The 18,953-nt window shown below is 34.0% G+C and overlaps 1 protein-coding gene across 1 annotated transcript in view; it reads right to left on the bottom strand.

Annotated features, from left to right (window-relative positions):
* The window catches only part of LOC103519492 (putative uncharacterized protein DDB_G0268590), a 58,435-nt gene extending 42,596 nt beyond the window's left edge, over positions 1-15,839 (bottom strand). Inside the window, exons 1-2 of the mRNA XM_026831046.1 lie at positions 15,707-15,839; positions 13,235-13,375 (exon numbers count right to left, since the gene is read on the bottom strand). Coding sequence (XP_026686847.1) covers positions 13,235-13,375; positions 15,707-15,839 — 274 coding nt within the window. The remainder of the gene's footprint in view (positions 1-13,234; positions 13,376-15,706) is intronic.
* Positions 15,840-18,953: the final 3,114 nt, after the last annotated feature.

An 18,953-nucleotide genomic window follows, 5' to 3' on the forward strand; every position in this document is an offset into this window, starting at 1 on the left:
ATGAGAAATAACAAGCTGGGTCCGTCCCTCCGGGAATTTTTTAGCCCGTAGTTTATTCGATCGTGGTTAAAGAATACCTATGTACCTACTCTGCCTTAACAACTGCATTACTAGCATAATTTTTATGAGAAATAAAAAACATTGGAGAGTATTATTTATTAGATAATAATCAATACTTTTGGTTCAGAAACTGAGCAGGCAAGTGAAAAACACAAGGATAAGTTCAGTATTCAAAGTATATTTCGAACATTTCCCCTTGTTGCCGTTAAAAGCTTTTCTTTTTCTAATTTCATTCCCTGCTCACTTGAAAAAACAACAATAAAAACGAATCCTTTGAACAAAAAAGAGACATTCCCCGCCTGCCTTCTCCGCGGTTCAGTCGATAGTTTTTTCCTCTCCCAAATTTTTTGAATAACTTTGGTAATAATGGTTTAAGAGTGGTGTAATTTTGCGGCAGCAAGTTTGCAAAGGTGTGGCATGCGCTTTGCATGATACAGATGCTAAGATCATCTTTCAGTTATGACGATTGTCGGCCGTGTAGAACTTTTCCAAGGTTGACTTTATCAAGAAGAATAATGAAGAATGCACCAATGAGAGACTGTCAAGCTAGTATTTTCCAAGCAGCAAGTTTGCAAAGGTGTGGCATGCACTTTGCATGATACAGATGCTAAGATCATCTTTCAGTTATGACGATTGTTGGCCGTGTAGGACTTTTCCAAGGTTGACTTTATCAAGAAGAATAATGAAGAATGCACCAATGAGAGACTGTCAAGCTAGTATTTTCCATTGCCTTTTCTGGCTCTCACTTAGGAGAGTGTCAAGTTTTTCTTTCAATTCCATGAATGATCTTTATAAATAGGACTGTTTAAATATGAGAAAAATATTTTTCCTGGAAATTTGTAAAAGCTTTACTTAAACAAATGATACTTGAACATTTAATGAAGCTACAAAGTGTGTCTCTCATTTGAGTTTCCCTGGAAATTTGTAAAAGCTTTACTTGAACAAATGATACTTGAACATTTAATGAAGCTACAAAGTGTGTCTCTCATTTGAGTTTGTTCATCGACCTGTTCATTACTTCGGTCTCCGCGAGTGAACTTATCAGTGTTCTTGTATGTCGAGATAAATTTGTGTCAAGTCATGGCTTCGATCCTCTCCCTTGTGTTTTACTTCTTGCCTGCTTGTCTATTACGAGTACTTAGTCGTATAAAAAATAATAATGAGAATTGGAGAATACCTACGGTGTGATGATGAGTTATGTTTATGAGTTGAACTAAATATTGTGTCTCGGCGCTACTGTACTTATGTCCGTTTTCTGATTATACGTTCAGATTATTACTATTCCTCGCTACCATTTTAACTAGACATTTATATGCAAGTGTTCTTAGAAAAACAGTTGCTGAGAGTGCAAAAATAAATACCTACATAGTTTGAGTAATGTAATTACCAATCAAATTATGAGTTATGTTTATGAGTTGAACTAAATATTGTGTCTCGGCGCTACTGTGCTTATGTCCGTTTTCTGATTATACGTTCAGATTATTACTATTCCTTTAACTACCATTTTAACTAGACATTTATATGCAAGTGTTCTTAGAAAAACAGTTGCTGAGAGTGCAAAAATAAATACCTACATAGTTTGAGTATTAACAACATGGAGGTTGTACTCATGGTGAAGATTAAAGATTGCGTCCCTAGTCTCGAGTAAGTTGAATGTGACCTAACAGTGATAAATAAAGATCTAAATACCAAACTCAACATGAACATTCTTCAAGATATATTTGACAAACTATAAGTACCATAGTTATGATGATCGATTGTATGTTCAAACTGTTGAACATTGGAGAAGATGAAAAATCAACAAAAATATGAAATACCAAAAGTTTGCCTAAGACGTAAATACTTCATGAAAACGTAACACTCTTCAAGATCAATTTGACAAACTATAAGTATACCGTAGTTATGATGATCGATCGTATATTCAAACCGTTGAACATTGGAGAAGATGAAAAATCAACAAAAATATGAAATACCAAAAGTTTGCCTAAGACGTAAATACTTCATGAAAACGTAACAACGTCCATAGTCTGGTGAATCCACTGTTAACGACATATTTATGCTAACAAAATATTATAAATGGTCTGACATAGTTACAAATTGTTACAAAAACTCTTCAAAAGGAACTTTTGTTCCTTGGACATGGCATAGGGGGAGATTGAAAGTCTCCATCTAATTATGCTTTTCAAGTTATATACTTGTGTAACTTGTTAAATCTCTCTCTAATTCTCTATAATGATTAATGAGCGCGTGGTTTGCGTCTGGTATTCGCTCCCAGAGTTTCTGTATTATTTCTCGAACTGTACTATGCTTTTCAAGTTATATACTTGTGTAACTTGTTAAATCCCTCTCTAATTCTCTATAATGATTAATGAGCGCGTGGTTTGCGTCTGGTATTCGCTCCCAGAGTTTCTGTATTAGCTTTTCAAGTTATATATGTACTTGTGTAACTTGTTAAATCCCTCTCTAATTCTCTATAATGATTAACGAGCGCGTGGTTTGCGTCTGGTATTCGCTCCCAGAGTTTCTGTATTATTTCTCGAACTGTACGCGTAAGTTTGTGTTTTGTATGCATAGGTATTATTTCTCGAACTGTACGCGTAAGTTTGTGTTTTGTATGCAAAGCTCATACGGGACGAGTTTTGTGAAGGTTTTTGTTTCGCTCGGAATGGAGGAACTAGTTTTGAAGATTTGTTTTCTTTGTTATCATCTGTATGCATAGCTCATACGGGACGAGTTTTGTGAAGGTTTTTGTTTCGCTCGGAATGGAGGAACTAGTTTTGAAGATTTGTTTTCTTTGTTATCATCATTATCAGTAACTTACAAACGTAACATTTTTCCCTTTGTGACTATCCATGTTACGTGTATTTATTTATACAATTTTTCTGCCATGACGTTTTCAATTCCCTGTGCTTCTATGTGAGTGCTAGGTAAGATAAAATTATGTTGTCAGGGATTTAAAATGAACCTAATATTAGGTACCAAATTTCAATACTATTGTTATTCAGTTTCTAATGTCACAGGCCGAACGAAAACAATAATTCAGAGGTCCTCAGAAATTCAATGATGATATTCGTCCTAAAAAGATGTGCAAACAGCAAACTTGAAAAGGATTTTGGACTCCTTTCATAAACTAATAACGAACAAATTTCAGATTGAATTTCGAATTGCTTCAATTTTTTGTACTTCTCATTTCACAAAACAGTAACTTAACTTTCAACGATATCCCTGGGCATAATACTGGGCACACTCAATTAGCTTTTGATAACTCAATTCAAAGGTGGGCGGAACCAAGACCAAATTAAATTTAGAAAAAGAGAAGAAGAAAGTTCTTTTCTGTGGATACAGAAGCATCACCCATATTTTTTGGTCCTTGCTAGAACCTGAGGTAAGATTGAATATCCATGGTTCTTGCTCAAACCTGAGGTAAGAAAATGCATGATTCCGAGGTAATAATATGCAAGGTTCTTGGTTTAGAAAATGATTAAATAAAGTAGATAGCCTGTGGCAATCGAACGTTAAGAGCACCATGGATCATTGAAGTTAAGGAACTCTGCGCTTAGTTGCTATCCGGATGAGTGGCATTCTGGGCAAACATGTGCTGCTGGGTGAGGTTAATGTGGGTAGGCGTTCAGCTCATCGCCGAATGGTGAGCTAAACCCCCATGACTGAAAAATGAAAAAACTTTAGCAGTTATGCAGTGACTTCAAACCTCTATCAAGGCAGCCTAGTTAGATCGTAAGCACTAGGTCGCGGGTTCGATTACCCATATTTTATATTCATAGCTCCGTTATTCAAATATTTAATTAAATTTTGTAGAATTTGTTTTATCAAAAACTAATAACACAGAAAGCAAGGTTTGAGCTCTCACACCATCCACTCAATCCATTTCGTCATCCACTTAGATGTGAAAAGGGATTGTGAGCTTTTGACGAGGGGTGAACGAAGCTCGTCCCAGATTTTTCCTTACTGACACACATTTCAGCTGATTTTTTTTTCTACCCCAGTCATTTTTCAGTTGTTTAACAGTGCGCTTGAATTGTTATCCATTGGTTCTTTAAGTTTTCCTTGCTAACGATTTTCCTCCCCTTTTTGAAACTATTTTTGTTGTATTAAAGTTTAAGAAATTCTATTAGATACTATATATCTCACCGACTGTAACCTAAAAGGCAATTTATAAATAGTGTTATTTATCATCGAAAACGTCCCTCGACTTTCAACTTCGTGAGATACAGGTGGAATAAGATGAAAAAAGTCTTGCAAATTGACATTTTAAGCATTTCACCAATATGGTACGCATTCACTTGACATAAAAAGTATTAACTCAGACACAAGCACTATCAGCACCAATGAGTTCTCTTGCCACAGTCATCCTCTTACTGAACTGTTGGGATTATATCGAACTTGTTCAAATCAATGGATTGGGTAACTCCAACTATCCTGGCAAGATCTTTGTTTACATCTGGTTTGCAAGCAAGACTTTACACGCTCGGTAGGTATGACGAGTGAATTCATTCAAAACTTCTTAGTATGACACGTGCAAAGATTGAACAGTTGTTTATATTGTGTTGGGTTGATAAGTCCCCAACTCACCTGACACTAGGATCAGCCATACTCGTATAGTTATTGACGATAAATTGGCCATTTTTCACTTCAAAAGTACCGATAAAATGGAGAATTTAATTGACATACCAACCTTTGCGGCAGTTTTAATGTTGAACAACTGAGACAATATTTATGTTAGCTAATGTTATTCACACTGCCAAGAATATTATGTATTACAGAGACACACTCAGGTTTATTGCCTACCCTGTGTGAAGTGTGAAATAAGTCAACATTTTTTCCTCTGAAATTAAGCTGTGGTGTTAGCTAATGTTATTCACACTGCCAAGAATATTATTACAGAGACACACTCAGGTTTATTGCCTACCCTGTGTGAAGTGTGAAATAAGTCAACATTTTTTCCTCTGAAATTAAGCTGTGGTAAACCCTTCCTCTGTGTCTTACGGAATTTGTGTACGTCTAAGGTGCACTTGGTCATTCTGAACATAAAAAAACACAAACTATATATACCAGGTCACGTCTTCTACACACACCAAGCCTCAACATCATACCTACGGAGCTTCACAAATCTATAAAACCACCACACCGTGAGAGTTTTTATGGTGTTCGTAATGTTTTCTGGTTTGGAAAGATTCAAATTATCATTTGTAACTCGTTTTCAATGTATTTGACACAGACTGGGTTTCTAAATTGGGAACATTTTTTATTAATCCACACAAACCATACCAGGTCACGTCTTCTACACACACCAAGCCTCAACATCATACCTACGGAGCTTCACAAATCTATAAAACCACCACACCGTGAGATAAACTAATAAGGAACAAATTTCAGATTGAATTTCGAATTGCTTTAATTTTTTGTACTTCTCATTTCATAAAATTAATTATTTCAACGATATCCCTGGGCATAATACTAGGGCACACTCAATTAGCTTTTGATAACTCAATTCAAAGGTGGGCGGAACCAAGACCAAATTAAATTTAGAAAAAGAGGAGAAGAAGAAAGTTCTTTTCTCTGGATATTTTGTAACTCGTTTTCAATGTATTTGACACAGACTGGGTTTCTAAATTGGGAACATTTTTTATTAATCCCAGTCGATAGTTTTCTAATAAAAGTGGTGTATTTTACATTATTTATTTATACTATATGTTGCCAATTTACTCGTGAAATCAAATGATGATAACCATGAAGCATGTCTCCATCCTAACAAATTTACAACTTTGATTATCATTTGTAACTCGTTTTCAATGTATTTGACACAGACTGGGTTTCTAAATTGGGAACATTTTTTATTAATACCAGTCGATAGTTTTCTAATAAAAGTGGTGTATTTTACATTATTTATTTATACTATGTTGCCAATTTACTCGTGAAATCAAATGATGATAACCATGAAGCATGTCTCCATCCTAACAAATTTACAACTTTGTATACAAACAACTAAATTATCTAATTTTCTGAATTTTTCTCTTTCCTGCAAGATGGGTAAAAGCTCTAAATCCCACTTTGTGTGATGATTCAAAATATGACTTTTATTAATATCCTTATAAAACTTGATATTGAGTTTTATAAACTTACAACATACCTCACAGTAGTGTTTCAGTAATTTTCACCGTCATCATGGACAGTATTATTTATTAGATAATAATCAATACTTTTGGTTCAGAAACTGAGCAGGCAAGTGAAAAACACAAGGATAAGTTCAGTATTCAAAGTATATTTCGAACATTTCCCCTTGTTGCCGTTAAAAGCTTTTCTTTTTCTAATTTCATTCCCTGCTCACTTGAAAAAACAACAATAAAAACGAATCCTTTGAACAAAAAAGAGAACACAAGATCATTTCAGAAATACAGAATTTTCATTCAGCATATTTGGAAAGAGCTCTTGAACTCCTGTTTCCCGACCCTAATGGTGCTCGTAAATACAATAGAAAAGATCCTCACTTGAAAAAACAACAATAAAAACGAATCCTTTGAACAAAAAAGAGAACACAAGATCATTTCAGAAACACAGAATTTTCATTCAGCATATTTGGAAAGAGCTCTTGAACTCCTGTTTCCCGACCCTAATGGTGCTCGTAAATACAATAGAAAAGATACGGCTCGTTACAAATCGAATGGAAGAGGCAAATTGTTAAACAAATACTCTTGACGGCATTATAAATTGAATCCTGCGCCTCGTGAGGCCTACGTTATAAAGTACAGCAGAGATTTGATGGAATACAGCAGAGATTTGATGGAACAAAAATTTGTAGATTTGTACAGGAAATTGTACTGGAAGGAACATTGCACTACCTTTTCTAAGTTGTACGCTCGTGCCTGCTCTGCCTACTTGAATCATGTTTATTTTTGGCAACTCCACTAATTTTGTTAGCCCCCCTGGTGTCTTTTAATATTTTTTCTTCTTGAGTTTGATTTAAAAAAAAAGCGGGGCCCGTCCCTCCGGGAATTTTTCAGTCCGTAATTTATTCGATCGAGGTTAAAGAAAATCAGTACCTATGTACCTACCTAATTTGTTTAATATTCAGTTTATTATTATTCTTGATTTGATTTTTCGATTTTACTTTAATGTAAGTATACCTACCTAATTTGTTTAATATTCAGTTTATTATTATTCTTGATTTGATTTTTTGATTTTACTTTCATGTAATGAGAATCAAGACTAGAGCCCGTTCTCCCTTTATTCCCAATATAAGGTTTAAGTCACCCATCCATTTATTGGCCTTTTCTGGTTTTTTCTGCAATCTTTTACTTCATGAATAGTTAATCAGAAGACGTGTGTTTTGTATGCATCAGCGATTCCCGCGTAGGAATATTGTTCTTTCAGTCTACCTACACAGACTAGATGGTGTAGTGGGAGTTTTATCATTTTCAGGAGTCGAGGGACCAGTATCACTAGAGATTCCAGATTTTAGAAATCAGGAATAAACGACAAGATGCTTCAAATTCATTTAAGAAAATTAATGAGATCTGAAGCTTTGGAATGTAACATAGTCGATAAACACATACACTCATTGTCTTGTTTTACATATTAAGTTTAAAAGAAAAGTAGGTAATCTGTGCCCAGTCCATTTGAGCGAGGGACCAGTATCACGAGAGATTCCAGATTTTAGAAATCAGGAATAAACGACAAGATGCTTCAAATTAATTTAAGAAAATTAATGAGAGAGATTCCAGATTTTAGAAATCAGGAATAAACGACAAGATGCTTCAAATTAATTTAAGAAAATTAACGAGATCTGAAGCTTTGGAATGTTACATAGTCGATAAACACATACACTCATTGTCTTGTTTTACATATTAAGTTTAAAAGAAAAGTAGGTAATCTGTGCCCAGTCCATTTGACGCCATTTCAACGAAAGAACAAATTTATTACAGTGTACACTAGCTCAAATTAACAAAGTCGGTTTATTCTTAGCCACTGTTGATTATGTACATGATTACAGAATTCCTACGTATAAGAAAACACAAAGTAAGATTACATGAAGGTACCTTACACCATCAATAATGACGAATAGAGCTTGTTATACGGTTCCTATAGGGTTTGGGGAGATATACGAGTATTTGTTATCTTTGCCTTATAATGCATTAACATCTCCTCTCCTTCATTCTTCCGGTACGGTTCCTATAGGGTTTGGGGAGATATACGAGTATTTGTTATCTTTGCCTTATAATGCATTAACATCTCCTCTCCTTCATTCTTCCCTTCTCAACCTGCCCACATTTCACATTATTTATTTTCCCCTCCAGTGTGAGTAACCTAAAGCTTTGTTGTCATTCTAGGTTTGGGGAGATATACGAGTATTTGTTATCTTTGCCTTATAATGCATTAACATCTCCTCTTCTTCATTCTTCCCTTCTCAACCTGCCCACATTTCACATTATTTATTTTCCCCTCCAGTGTGAGTAACCTAAAGCTTTGTTGTCATTCTAAGATGTAACGAATGAATCTCTTTTTACTTTTTCTTTGCTTTTCACAAAGTGGGAGTAACTTTCAACTCTCTGCTTTTCCCATCCTAAGAACTTTTATTTTTGTCTCTCTTAAAAACATTAGAGAAGTGAAAAGTTTCTACTTTTGGGATTTCCAGACGAGGGGGGTGTGAGCGTGTAAAGGAAACGTTTATTCAGAAATTATTTTCGAAAGCACAGGAGAATGATTTAGAAGACGTGACGCCACGCCAGATACTCATGTAAGGACAAAATCTTACAAAGCACAGGAGAATGATTTAGAAGACGTGACGCCACGCCAGATACTCATGTAAGGACAAAATCTTATTGGAAAGGAGAGACAATTTGAGTATTTCAAGGATTAGTCCACATAGAAGAAATAGTATGAGAACTACCAACTGATATAATAGGATTGGAAACGTTCCATTTGGGGCAATTAGAGTTTTTCTTCGCTACCTTTTGGCTCTTGGAGTGCTCTCATTATCCACTTGGTTTAGAATAATCCCGATTTTGACAAATTATTCCTAGGAAAAATGAGTCTAGTTGGAGTTTGGAAATATATTCTTTCATTCAATAGGAAATCTCAACAATATCTACAACCATTTCCAGAGTACAGACAAATACGTTTCTGAATTCTGACAAATGAGTTAGCAAATCCGAAGATTCCCAAAGTTCTCTCAAAAGCAATAGAGAATCCGTAATGTTTTGCCATTAATTCTAATAAAATAGAAAACTTCTAACAAGATGGAAAAAAAAACTCTCATCCTTGTCAAATCCCATGCTATTACATCGACTCACACGTCTGAAACAAGATTTGAATGTATAAACATTCCGTACCCTTTTTTTCACCACCTTCCCAAACCAAGTACTTCTCTGCATACAAAGTTCTAAGCCCACAGGGTTGTTTTTATTAAATTGTTGCTCGGAAGGAAAATTCACTACTCACTTTGCTTATATTTAGGTATAATTTTTTAACTCTTTCAAGGGCGGTGGTTAATGTACTGACCACCTTTTTAGAGCGCAGTAGGGGCAGATATTTTCAAGCTTGTGGAACCTTTCTCAACTTTGCTTATATTTAGGTATAATTTTTTAAGGGAATCCAATAGATCACTTAGAACCATTTCATCTCAATCAATCGGAAAGTTCTCTGTAGGTACGTACTACGTATTATAGAGCTGGTAAATAACGACTGACAAGGAAAAAATTAATGGAAAATGTATAATAATTGCATTTTGCATTCTGCTAAATTTGTGCGAATGTTTTTTTTTTTTCTTCTTCTTCTTCTTCTTCTTCTTCTTCTTCTTCTTCTTCTTTCTTTCTGGAATCCACTAGATCACTTAGAACCATATCATCTCAATCAATCGGAAAGTTCTCTGTAGGTACGTACTACGTATTATAGAGCTGGTAAATAACGACTGACCAGGAAAAAAAATAATGGAAAATGTATAATAATTGCATTTTGCATTCTGCTAAATTTGTGGGAATGTTTTTTTTTTTTCTTCTTCTTCTTCTTCTTCTTCTTCTTCTTCTTCTTCTTCTTCTTTCTTTCTTTCTTTCTAAATGGACTTCAATTGACAACAGCGCAAGTCATTCGTTATCATTATCATAAATATTTGGATACCTGTTGCTTTATAAATAAACTTATAGTTATCTTGTTAATTCAATGGAGTAACATAAAATCACTTTATTATAGATTTCCTAGATTATTCAAAGGCATTTTTAAAATTGTCTAGTAAAAATCATCCATAAATTAATTACTGAAAATTTGGAGACTACCCATTATTTCCATAGTTTTAGACTTTTCAGGCAATCATGGTCGCAGTCGAAAGTCGTGTTACTTTTTCTAGATATTTCAATGAAATAACAGTAGATAATTTTACAAAGCGACTGCGCCAGTTGAATTTAATAAAATGTGAACTCTTGTAACTAAATAACATTGCCTTTATCATTCAGCACCAATGTTTATTGTAAAAGGAATGTCTCCTAATGGAACAGATATAGATCCATACAAAAATCATCTGTGATGAAAAACAAAAACGTGACCCCTGTAACACACCCCTCATCCATGTTTATCTTTAGAGTTATGTTTTTTCTAACCATCTTGTTGCTTACACCACAATCATTTAACAAATCTTATTTGTCGGGCTCATTGCACATTTAAATATTGGGGCAGAATCTCATGGGAGGGGGAAAACTTGAAAGACAAAGGTTGGGGTGGACGGTGTAGGTATATTGAAAAATGTCACTTTGGATTTCATTTTCAAGCACAGTGAAGCACGAAAGAAAACTGTAGGTACGTACTACGTATTATAGAGCTGGTAAATAACGACTGACCAGGAAAAAAAATAATGGAAAATGTATAATAATTGCATTTTGCATTCTGCTAAATTTGTGGGAATGTTTTTTTTTTTTCTTCTTCTTCTTCTTCTTCTTCTTCTTCTTCTTCTTCTTCTTCTTTCTTTCTTTCTTTCTAAATGGACTTCAATTGACAACAGCGCAAGTCATTCGTTATCATTATCATAAATATTTGGATACCTGTTGCTTTATAAATAAACTTATAGTTATCTTGTTAATTCAATGGAGTAACATAAAATCACTTTATTATAGATTTCCTAGATTATTCAAAGGCATTTTTAAAATTGTCTAGTAAAAATCATCCATAAATTAATTACTGAAAATTTGGAGACTACCCATTATTTCCATAGTTTTAGACTTTTCAGGCAATCATGGTCGCAGTCGAAAGTCGTGTTACTTTTTCGACATATTTCAATGAAATAACAGTAGATAATTTTACAAAGCGACTGCGCCAGTTGAATTTAATAAAATGTGAACTCTTGTAACTAAATAACATTGCCTTTATCATTCAGCACCAATGTTTATTGTAAAAGGAATGTCTCCTAATGGAACAGATATAGATCCATACAAAAATCATCTGTGATGAAAAACAAAAACGTGACCCCTGTAACACACCCCTCATCCATGTTTATCTTTAGAGTTATGTTTTTTCTAACCATCTTGTTGCTTACACCACAATCATTTAACAAATCTTATTTGTCGGGCTCATTGCACATTTAAATATTGGGGCAGAATCTCATGGGAGGGGGAAAACTTGAAAGACAAAGGTTGGGGTGGACGGTGTAGGTATATTGAAAAATGTCACTTTGGATTTCATTTTCAAGCACAGTGAAGCACGAAAGAAAACAAGAGGGGGTTCTGAATACTAAAAAAATAAGGGTTTGTACAGCAAACTCTACATTTTTCACTCTATCTTATAGTAAACGATTGAAAAAAATTTCCCTCGCAAAATGGATTTCATATAATAAATTGATTAATAAACCATTTACTTCCCACTTGCATTTTAACAACTGATTTATTATTAATAATGAAAAAGCATGAATGAGTATTATTATCATTCTATAGCTCGTAAAAATATTCTGAGTATTATTATTTTTTATAATATGTATAACAAATGTTCAACTTTTCTTTTGAAAATGCTTTATTTTTCTTTCTTTGTCTGCCAAATACCACATACAATAGCACTAAGAGGGGGTTCTGAATACTAAAAAAATAAGGGTTTGTACAGCAACTCTACATTTTTCACTCTGTTATCTTATAGTAAACGATTGAAAAAAAATTCTCTCGCAAAATGGATTTCATATAATAAATTGATTAATAAACCATTTACTTCCCACTTGTATTTGAACAACTGATTTATTATTAATAATGAAAAAGCATGAATGAATATTATTATCATTCTATAGCTCGTAAAAATATTCTGAGTATTATTATTTTGTATAATATGTATAACAAATGTTCAACTTTTCTTTTGAAAATGCTTTATTTTTCTTTCTTTGTCTGCCAAATACCACATACAATAGCACCATCTGAGTTTGAAAAATTTTGCTTTGCTTATATTATTATAAATTACCTATAACTCGGAAATTCCCTCCAGCCACGTGGGTTTGGGAGGTTTCATTTGTTGCAATTTATGGACCTCTATCACGAGACTCGTACGAAAATCGCTCTTCCAAGGTGGTTTGGGTACCATATTATTATAAATTATAACTCAGAAATTCCCTCCAGCCACATGGGTTTGGGAGGTTTCATTTGTTGCAATTTATGGACCTCTATCACGAGACTCGTACGAAAATCGCTCTTCCAAGGTGGTTTGGGTACTCGTGAATTAAATTTGATGTTAATAAGACCATCCATCACGCTCGTGCCTGCTCTGCCTACTTGAATCATGTTTATTTTTGGCAACTCCACTAATTTTGTTAGCCCCCCTGGTGTCTTTTAATATTTTTTCTTCTTGAGTTTGATTTAAAAAAAAAGCGGGGCCCGTCCCTCCGGGAATTTTTCAGTCCGTAATTTATTCGAGTCTGAACCAGATTCTTTATGAGGAAATGATAAAATTACTCATTTTTTCACAGCCTTCAGTAAAAATATAATGTAAATTTATTAGATTCTTTATGAGGAAATGATAAAATTACTCATTTTTTCACAGCCTTCAGTAAAAATATAATGTAAATTTATAACTTCTGCTTATGGAAAATTAGCTTGGATCACAACCTTCAGTAAAAATATAATGTAAATTTATAACTTCTGCTTATGGAAAATTAGCTTGGCATCTTTAAAAAAATCATGGATAGCAAAAATCGACTAACCTCTGTCTGGCATTTTCTTGTAGTGTTCCCGCCTCCTTTTCATTTCAGAGTGAAAAAGACCAGGCACTATTTTGTAGATGATATCTTGCAGGGTTTTATCAGGTCTGAAATAAGAAAGTCGGAATTGATTAAAATCAGCAACTTATTTCATTCAATAGAGAAGTAATTTAATGGTACAGTTTTGAAATTGTACTATTAAAACTGAACACAGGGTTTAATCTAGATGAAAAATTGTTTTGGTGTGTCCACTAAAGGTAAAGACATCAAAACACTTTTTCAAAAACAGTATTAAAATGAGAAAAATACGCCACTGACAATCTTTCATCAATTGCAATATATTAATCTTCTTTATATTTTTTTATTCTTTTCCTTCCATCCAATCTTCTTATTTCACATTATTTTCTTCATATTGAGAGATGAATTTATTATTTACTTCAATTTCTGCTTCTGCTTTTTTCTGCAATCTTTTACTTCATGAATAGTTAATCAGAAGACGTGTGTTTTGTATGCATCAGCGATTCTCGCGTAGGAATATTGTTCTTTCAGTCTACCTACACAGACTAGATGGTGTAGTGGGAGTTTTATCATTTTCAGGAGGACCTTTAATTTCATATATAGGTCGACCAGGTTTGTATAAGTCCTTCTATGGGGACAGACCGACTGACAGACAGACGACACCGAAGCGAATACAATAGCCCATCCACTATACCTTTTTTACTTTTTATTACTATCGTAATAATAAAGGAAGGACGGGCTAAAAAATGAACGTAACATATTGAGGATATTGTGACCAAACTTGATTTGATTGTAACCTTTCTGAAATCAGTTGTGGCATCAGCCATTAACCATCTCTGCACTCCCTCTTTTTATTATTATCGTAATAATAAAGGAAGGACGGGCTAAAAAATGGACGTAACAAATTGAGGATATTGTGACCAAACTTGATTTGATTGTAACCTTTCTGAAATCAGTTGTGGCATCAGCCATTAACCATCTCTGCACTCCCTGAAGAATGTGGGTGCCTTTCTTGTCATTCACATTTCTGTCCTTTTATTGGTCCAAAATTTACATAACATCATTCTGATTATTCTGAATAGTGTAAACCATGAACCTGATAACAGTCTTTGTGATCGAGTCCGCCATCAGATGATCAGTTGAGTTTTCCTTCGAGTACAATCTTTCCTACTTGTTTTCCTCAATGAGAGAAGTGTTTGAAAAAAAAAAAATAAATAAAATAATGATAATAACTTAGCCAACAATAATTTGTGCAATTAAAATTCGTTAAATAAATCAGAAAACATCGACAAGGGCATAAGGGGATGACGAACAAAACGCTATGATAAATCATAATGGACATGGGCAAAGTTTGACCTAAGTAAACAGAATGGACAAGTGACTGGAACAGCCATTTAACAAATTTACTATTATTGTTCAATCACGAAAACAATGAAAAGTAACAACGTTCCAAACACAAGACCAAGCACATTACAATCTTAACAGCGAAGCTTAATGACAGCCATTTAACAAATTTACCATTATTGTTCAATCACGAAAACAATGAAAAGTAACAACGTTCCAAACACAAGACCAAGCACATTACAATCTTAACAGCGAAGCTTAATAAATAAAACGCTTGACTCGGGGAAGTGGCAATGATAACTTGATTAGTCCAAGTCCAGACACGCAATACTGTGCTGTGACTGTCTCCACGATCTCGGGACTCGAACAGTTTGTGAAGGTTTTGATCGGCACTGATCGGTTTTCAATCGGGTAGTTTCGCCGAATACCTCGTTCCATTCAATTTGTATATCTCTACCAGGTGAAGCAAAAGAGTCTACTTTCACAAGCTCACAGAACCCAAAAATATACGTTTGATATTTGGTGTTTTGGACAAAAATAAGCGTTTTTTTTTTACCTATGATCCACTTAGTATAAAGAGGTAATAATTGTACGATAAAAGAGGATGGCACTTTTTTCCAAATCTGGATCCAAGCAATTACGTCACGTCGGTATCTGAAATATTATGTGAGTTCAAAAAGAGTTTGGTGAAACAGTACTCTCGTTGACTATCAGAAACATTTCAAGAGAGTTTTATTGAATAAAAGACATACGATGTACCATTTCTTTAGTTATGGAAAATTTCCAAAAGCTGCTTCATCATTCTCCAAAACAGTTACAACTGCACCAGTGTTTTCTTACAATGTATTGAATCCTTTAAAAAGAAATGCACTCTAACTTTGAGTAAATTGAGTAGTAACCTCCTCGCACTTTTGTCATACCTTGTAAGCCCACTCTAGAGTTTGAACATTAGGCAACGTGGCAACACTGCAGGCTTGCCTTCCTCTCTTCTTTCCATCACGAGTACGTATTATCTCTCGTAATATTTAGTTTTTTTACTTTCTATTACTACAGTATAGCGGAGCTATACTAGTTTACTATGGTTTTTCATTCACACCTTTTTTTACGACTTGCCAGTCTTGTGTTGATTTCTCTTATCGCAAGAGGAGCAAGCTGCGATGAGAGTAATATACTCGACAAACAGATTTTCATAAACAAATGGAATTTTTGTTGAGCTGAAGATGAAGTTGAGGGATTTGTATGACATTCATTTTCGTCTCTCTGTTAGTGATTTGTTTGGGTGAAATTGTTTTAGGTAGAGGGAAATCAAACAATGCAATGTCGCGAAACTTCCAGATAGGAAATACGAACTCTCAGATTTAACAGGTTGGCATTATTTGTATAAGAAGGGATGAATGAACATTCATTTTCGTCTCTCTGTTAGTGATTTGTTTGGGTGAAATTGTTTTAGGTAGAGGGAAATCCAACAATGCAATGTCGCGAAACTTCCAGATAGGAAATACGAACTCTCAGATTTAACAGGTTGGCATTATTTGTATAAGAAGAGATGAACAGATTTCTTTGTTCTGGTAAAGAATTTCTTTATAGATCTGAATGCCTAAATAACGCCAAGTTTAGAGATGTTTTCATGTTCATATAATCACAATCAGAGTTCGCAAACTATTAAATTGAGCTTTGTGTGCTCGAGAGATGAACAGATTTCTTTGTTCTGGTAAAGAATTTCTTTACAGATCTGAATACCTAAATAACGCCAAGTTTAGAGATGTTTTCATGTTCATATAATCACAATCAGAGTTCGCAAACTATTAAATTGAGCTTTGTGTGCTCAATTCATAAATCATCAGGTAGGACGGTAAGTTTCGAACTTTTTATAAGAAGATCCAAATAAAATATCAAACTAGAACTTTATATGTAGATCCCCATTTTACAACTTGTAAATTTGCTTCTTGTAAACATATTAATAGTTGCTTCATTGTTGTTAGGGAATATTTTAAATCTTTGCAAAAGTAGATTGGAGTTTTATCTACCATTATTGTACCTGCGCATAAATTTTTGTCACAATTTAGCGCTGATTGCGAGGTTTTAGCTGTGAATATTCGCGCCAAATTATTTGATGCCGCGCCAAATAGGTACAAATTTCGCAGAACGTGGTGGTTCTTTAATAACCAAGAAGTGTATGTAGATCCCCATTTTACAACTTGTAAATTTGCTTCTTGTAAACATATTAATATGTAGTTGCTTCATTGTTGTTAGGGAATATTTTAAATCTTTGCAAAAGTAGATTAGAGTTTTATCAACCATTATTGTACCTGCGCATAAATTTTTGTCACAATTTAGCGCTGATTGCGAAGTTTTAGATGTGAATATTCGCGCCAAATTATTTGATGCCGCGCCAAATAGGTACAAATTTCGCAGAACGTGGTGGTTCTTTAATAACCAAGAAGTGTAAGTCTCAAAAAGAAAGACTTACGAGTTGAGAATAATGTTTCATACCATACGTTTTGTAATTTATATACAAGAAACTCAGTAAGTATGTAAATCCTCACATATTAGGGAAAAACATAGAAAAGCTTATCTTGTCTCAAGTTTGTTCAGGTTATGAAAAATATGCCTGGAATTCTCTCATGCTTCGTTGCCCCATCCTACTCACTCAATAAAATTCAACATTTTACATTACTGAATGGTAAGAGCAGGGGGTATGCCAGCAGAGATGAAGAAGGGTGAAAGGTTATGAAAAATATGCCTGGAATTCTCTCATGCTTCGTTGCCCATCCTACTCACTCAATAAAATTCAACATTTTACATTATACTGAATGGTAAGAGCAGGGGGTATGCCAGCAGAGATGAAGAAGGGTGAATTCAAAGCTAATCTCCATTTTACGACTAAATTATTAAATTCTTTTACAAAGTGTTTTATATTGTTGTTTGTTTTGATATGCAAGATATTTATATTATTGATAGTGCAAACAAATGAAAAGGAATGGATAGGAAGTGTGTTGTAATAGAACTTGCAAAATATTTATGTTATATTAGGGAAGGAATTTTTTCTTGAGAGAGAGAGAGAGAGAGAGAGAGAGAGAGAGAGAGAGAGAGAGAGAGAGAGAGAGAGAGAGAGAGAGAGACTTAGTCCTATAGTTCCAACAATCAATGTAATCCATGTCAACAAAATTTGTGTAAACATTAACAGATGAAATGCGTTGTTCGTTATACTTTCAAAAAATATTCCATTACGTTGCCGAGATCAATATTACAATTGGAAAATTTCAAATTTCCTCATGAGATTTCACACTAACTTGATCACCCAAAACTTGATGTCAAAATTACCCAATTTGATGTTGCGAGAAGAGGATCAACTAATGTGAAAGATCCGCCTATCCTTACGAAATGCCACACGTTTTTAGCCTAGCAAAACTAAACTGAAAATTGTCTCTTCCAGTTGTAACAGGTTGTTTTAATTTTCTGACTATTTTGGCGGCTGAATTCCAAAATTACCCAATTTGATGTTGCGATAAGAGGATCAACTAATGTGAAAGATCCGCCTATCCTTACGAAATGCCACACCTTTTTAGCCTAGCAAAACTAAACTGAAAATTGTCTCTTCCAGTTGTAACAGGTTGTTTTAATTTTCTGACTATTTTGGCGGCTGAATTTCACACATTTCTTTCTTCAGCAAAGAGATTCACGATAGGTTAGAAGTTAGAACTAATTAATTCAGAACTGATTGGCACACTGATATTTTTTTTTACGAGTTCTCAACACATTCCCTGAATTCATTGTTATAAAAGCAATTAGAATACAAACTAGTCCGATATTATATTTATATTCAGGTAAACACATCGTTTTCCTTCTTCAGCAAAGAGATTCACGATAGGTTAGAAGTCAGAACTGATTGGCACACTGATAATTTTTTTTACGAGTTCTCAACACATTCCCTGAATTCATTGTTATAAAAAAAAACAATTAGAATACAAACTAGTCCGATATTATATTTATATTCAGGTAAAATATTTTCATTATTATGTATTAAGGTAGGTAATACTAATAGCAAGTACAGGGTGGTTCAATGTTTGCATCATTCATCACAAACATCACAAATTGATCTGGATCTTATCGCTGAAACTATAATGAAAGAGTTCCCAACACATTCCCTGAATTCAGTGTTATAAAAAAACAATTAGAATACAAACTAGTCCGATATTATATTTATATTCAGGTAAAATATTTTCATTATGTATTAAGGTAGGTAATACTAATAGCAAGTACAGGGTGGTTCAATGTTTGCATCATTCATCACAATCATCACAAATTGATCTGGATCTTATCGCTGAAACATTAATGAAATTCGTCTTTGCTCATTATT

This window comes from Diaphorina citri, unplaced genomic scaffold (assembly GCF_000475195.1).
Source record: "Diaphorina citri unplaced genomic scaffold, Diaci psyllid genome assembly version 1.1 scaffold65, whole genome shotgun sequence".
Classification (NCBI taxonomy): domain Eukaryota; kingdom Metazoa; phylum Arthropoda; class Insecta; order Hemiptera; family Psyllidae; genus Diaphorina; species Diaphorina citri.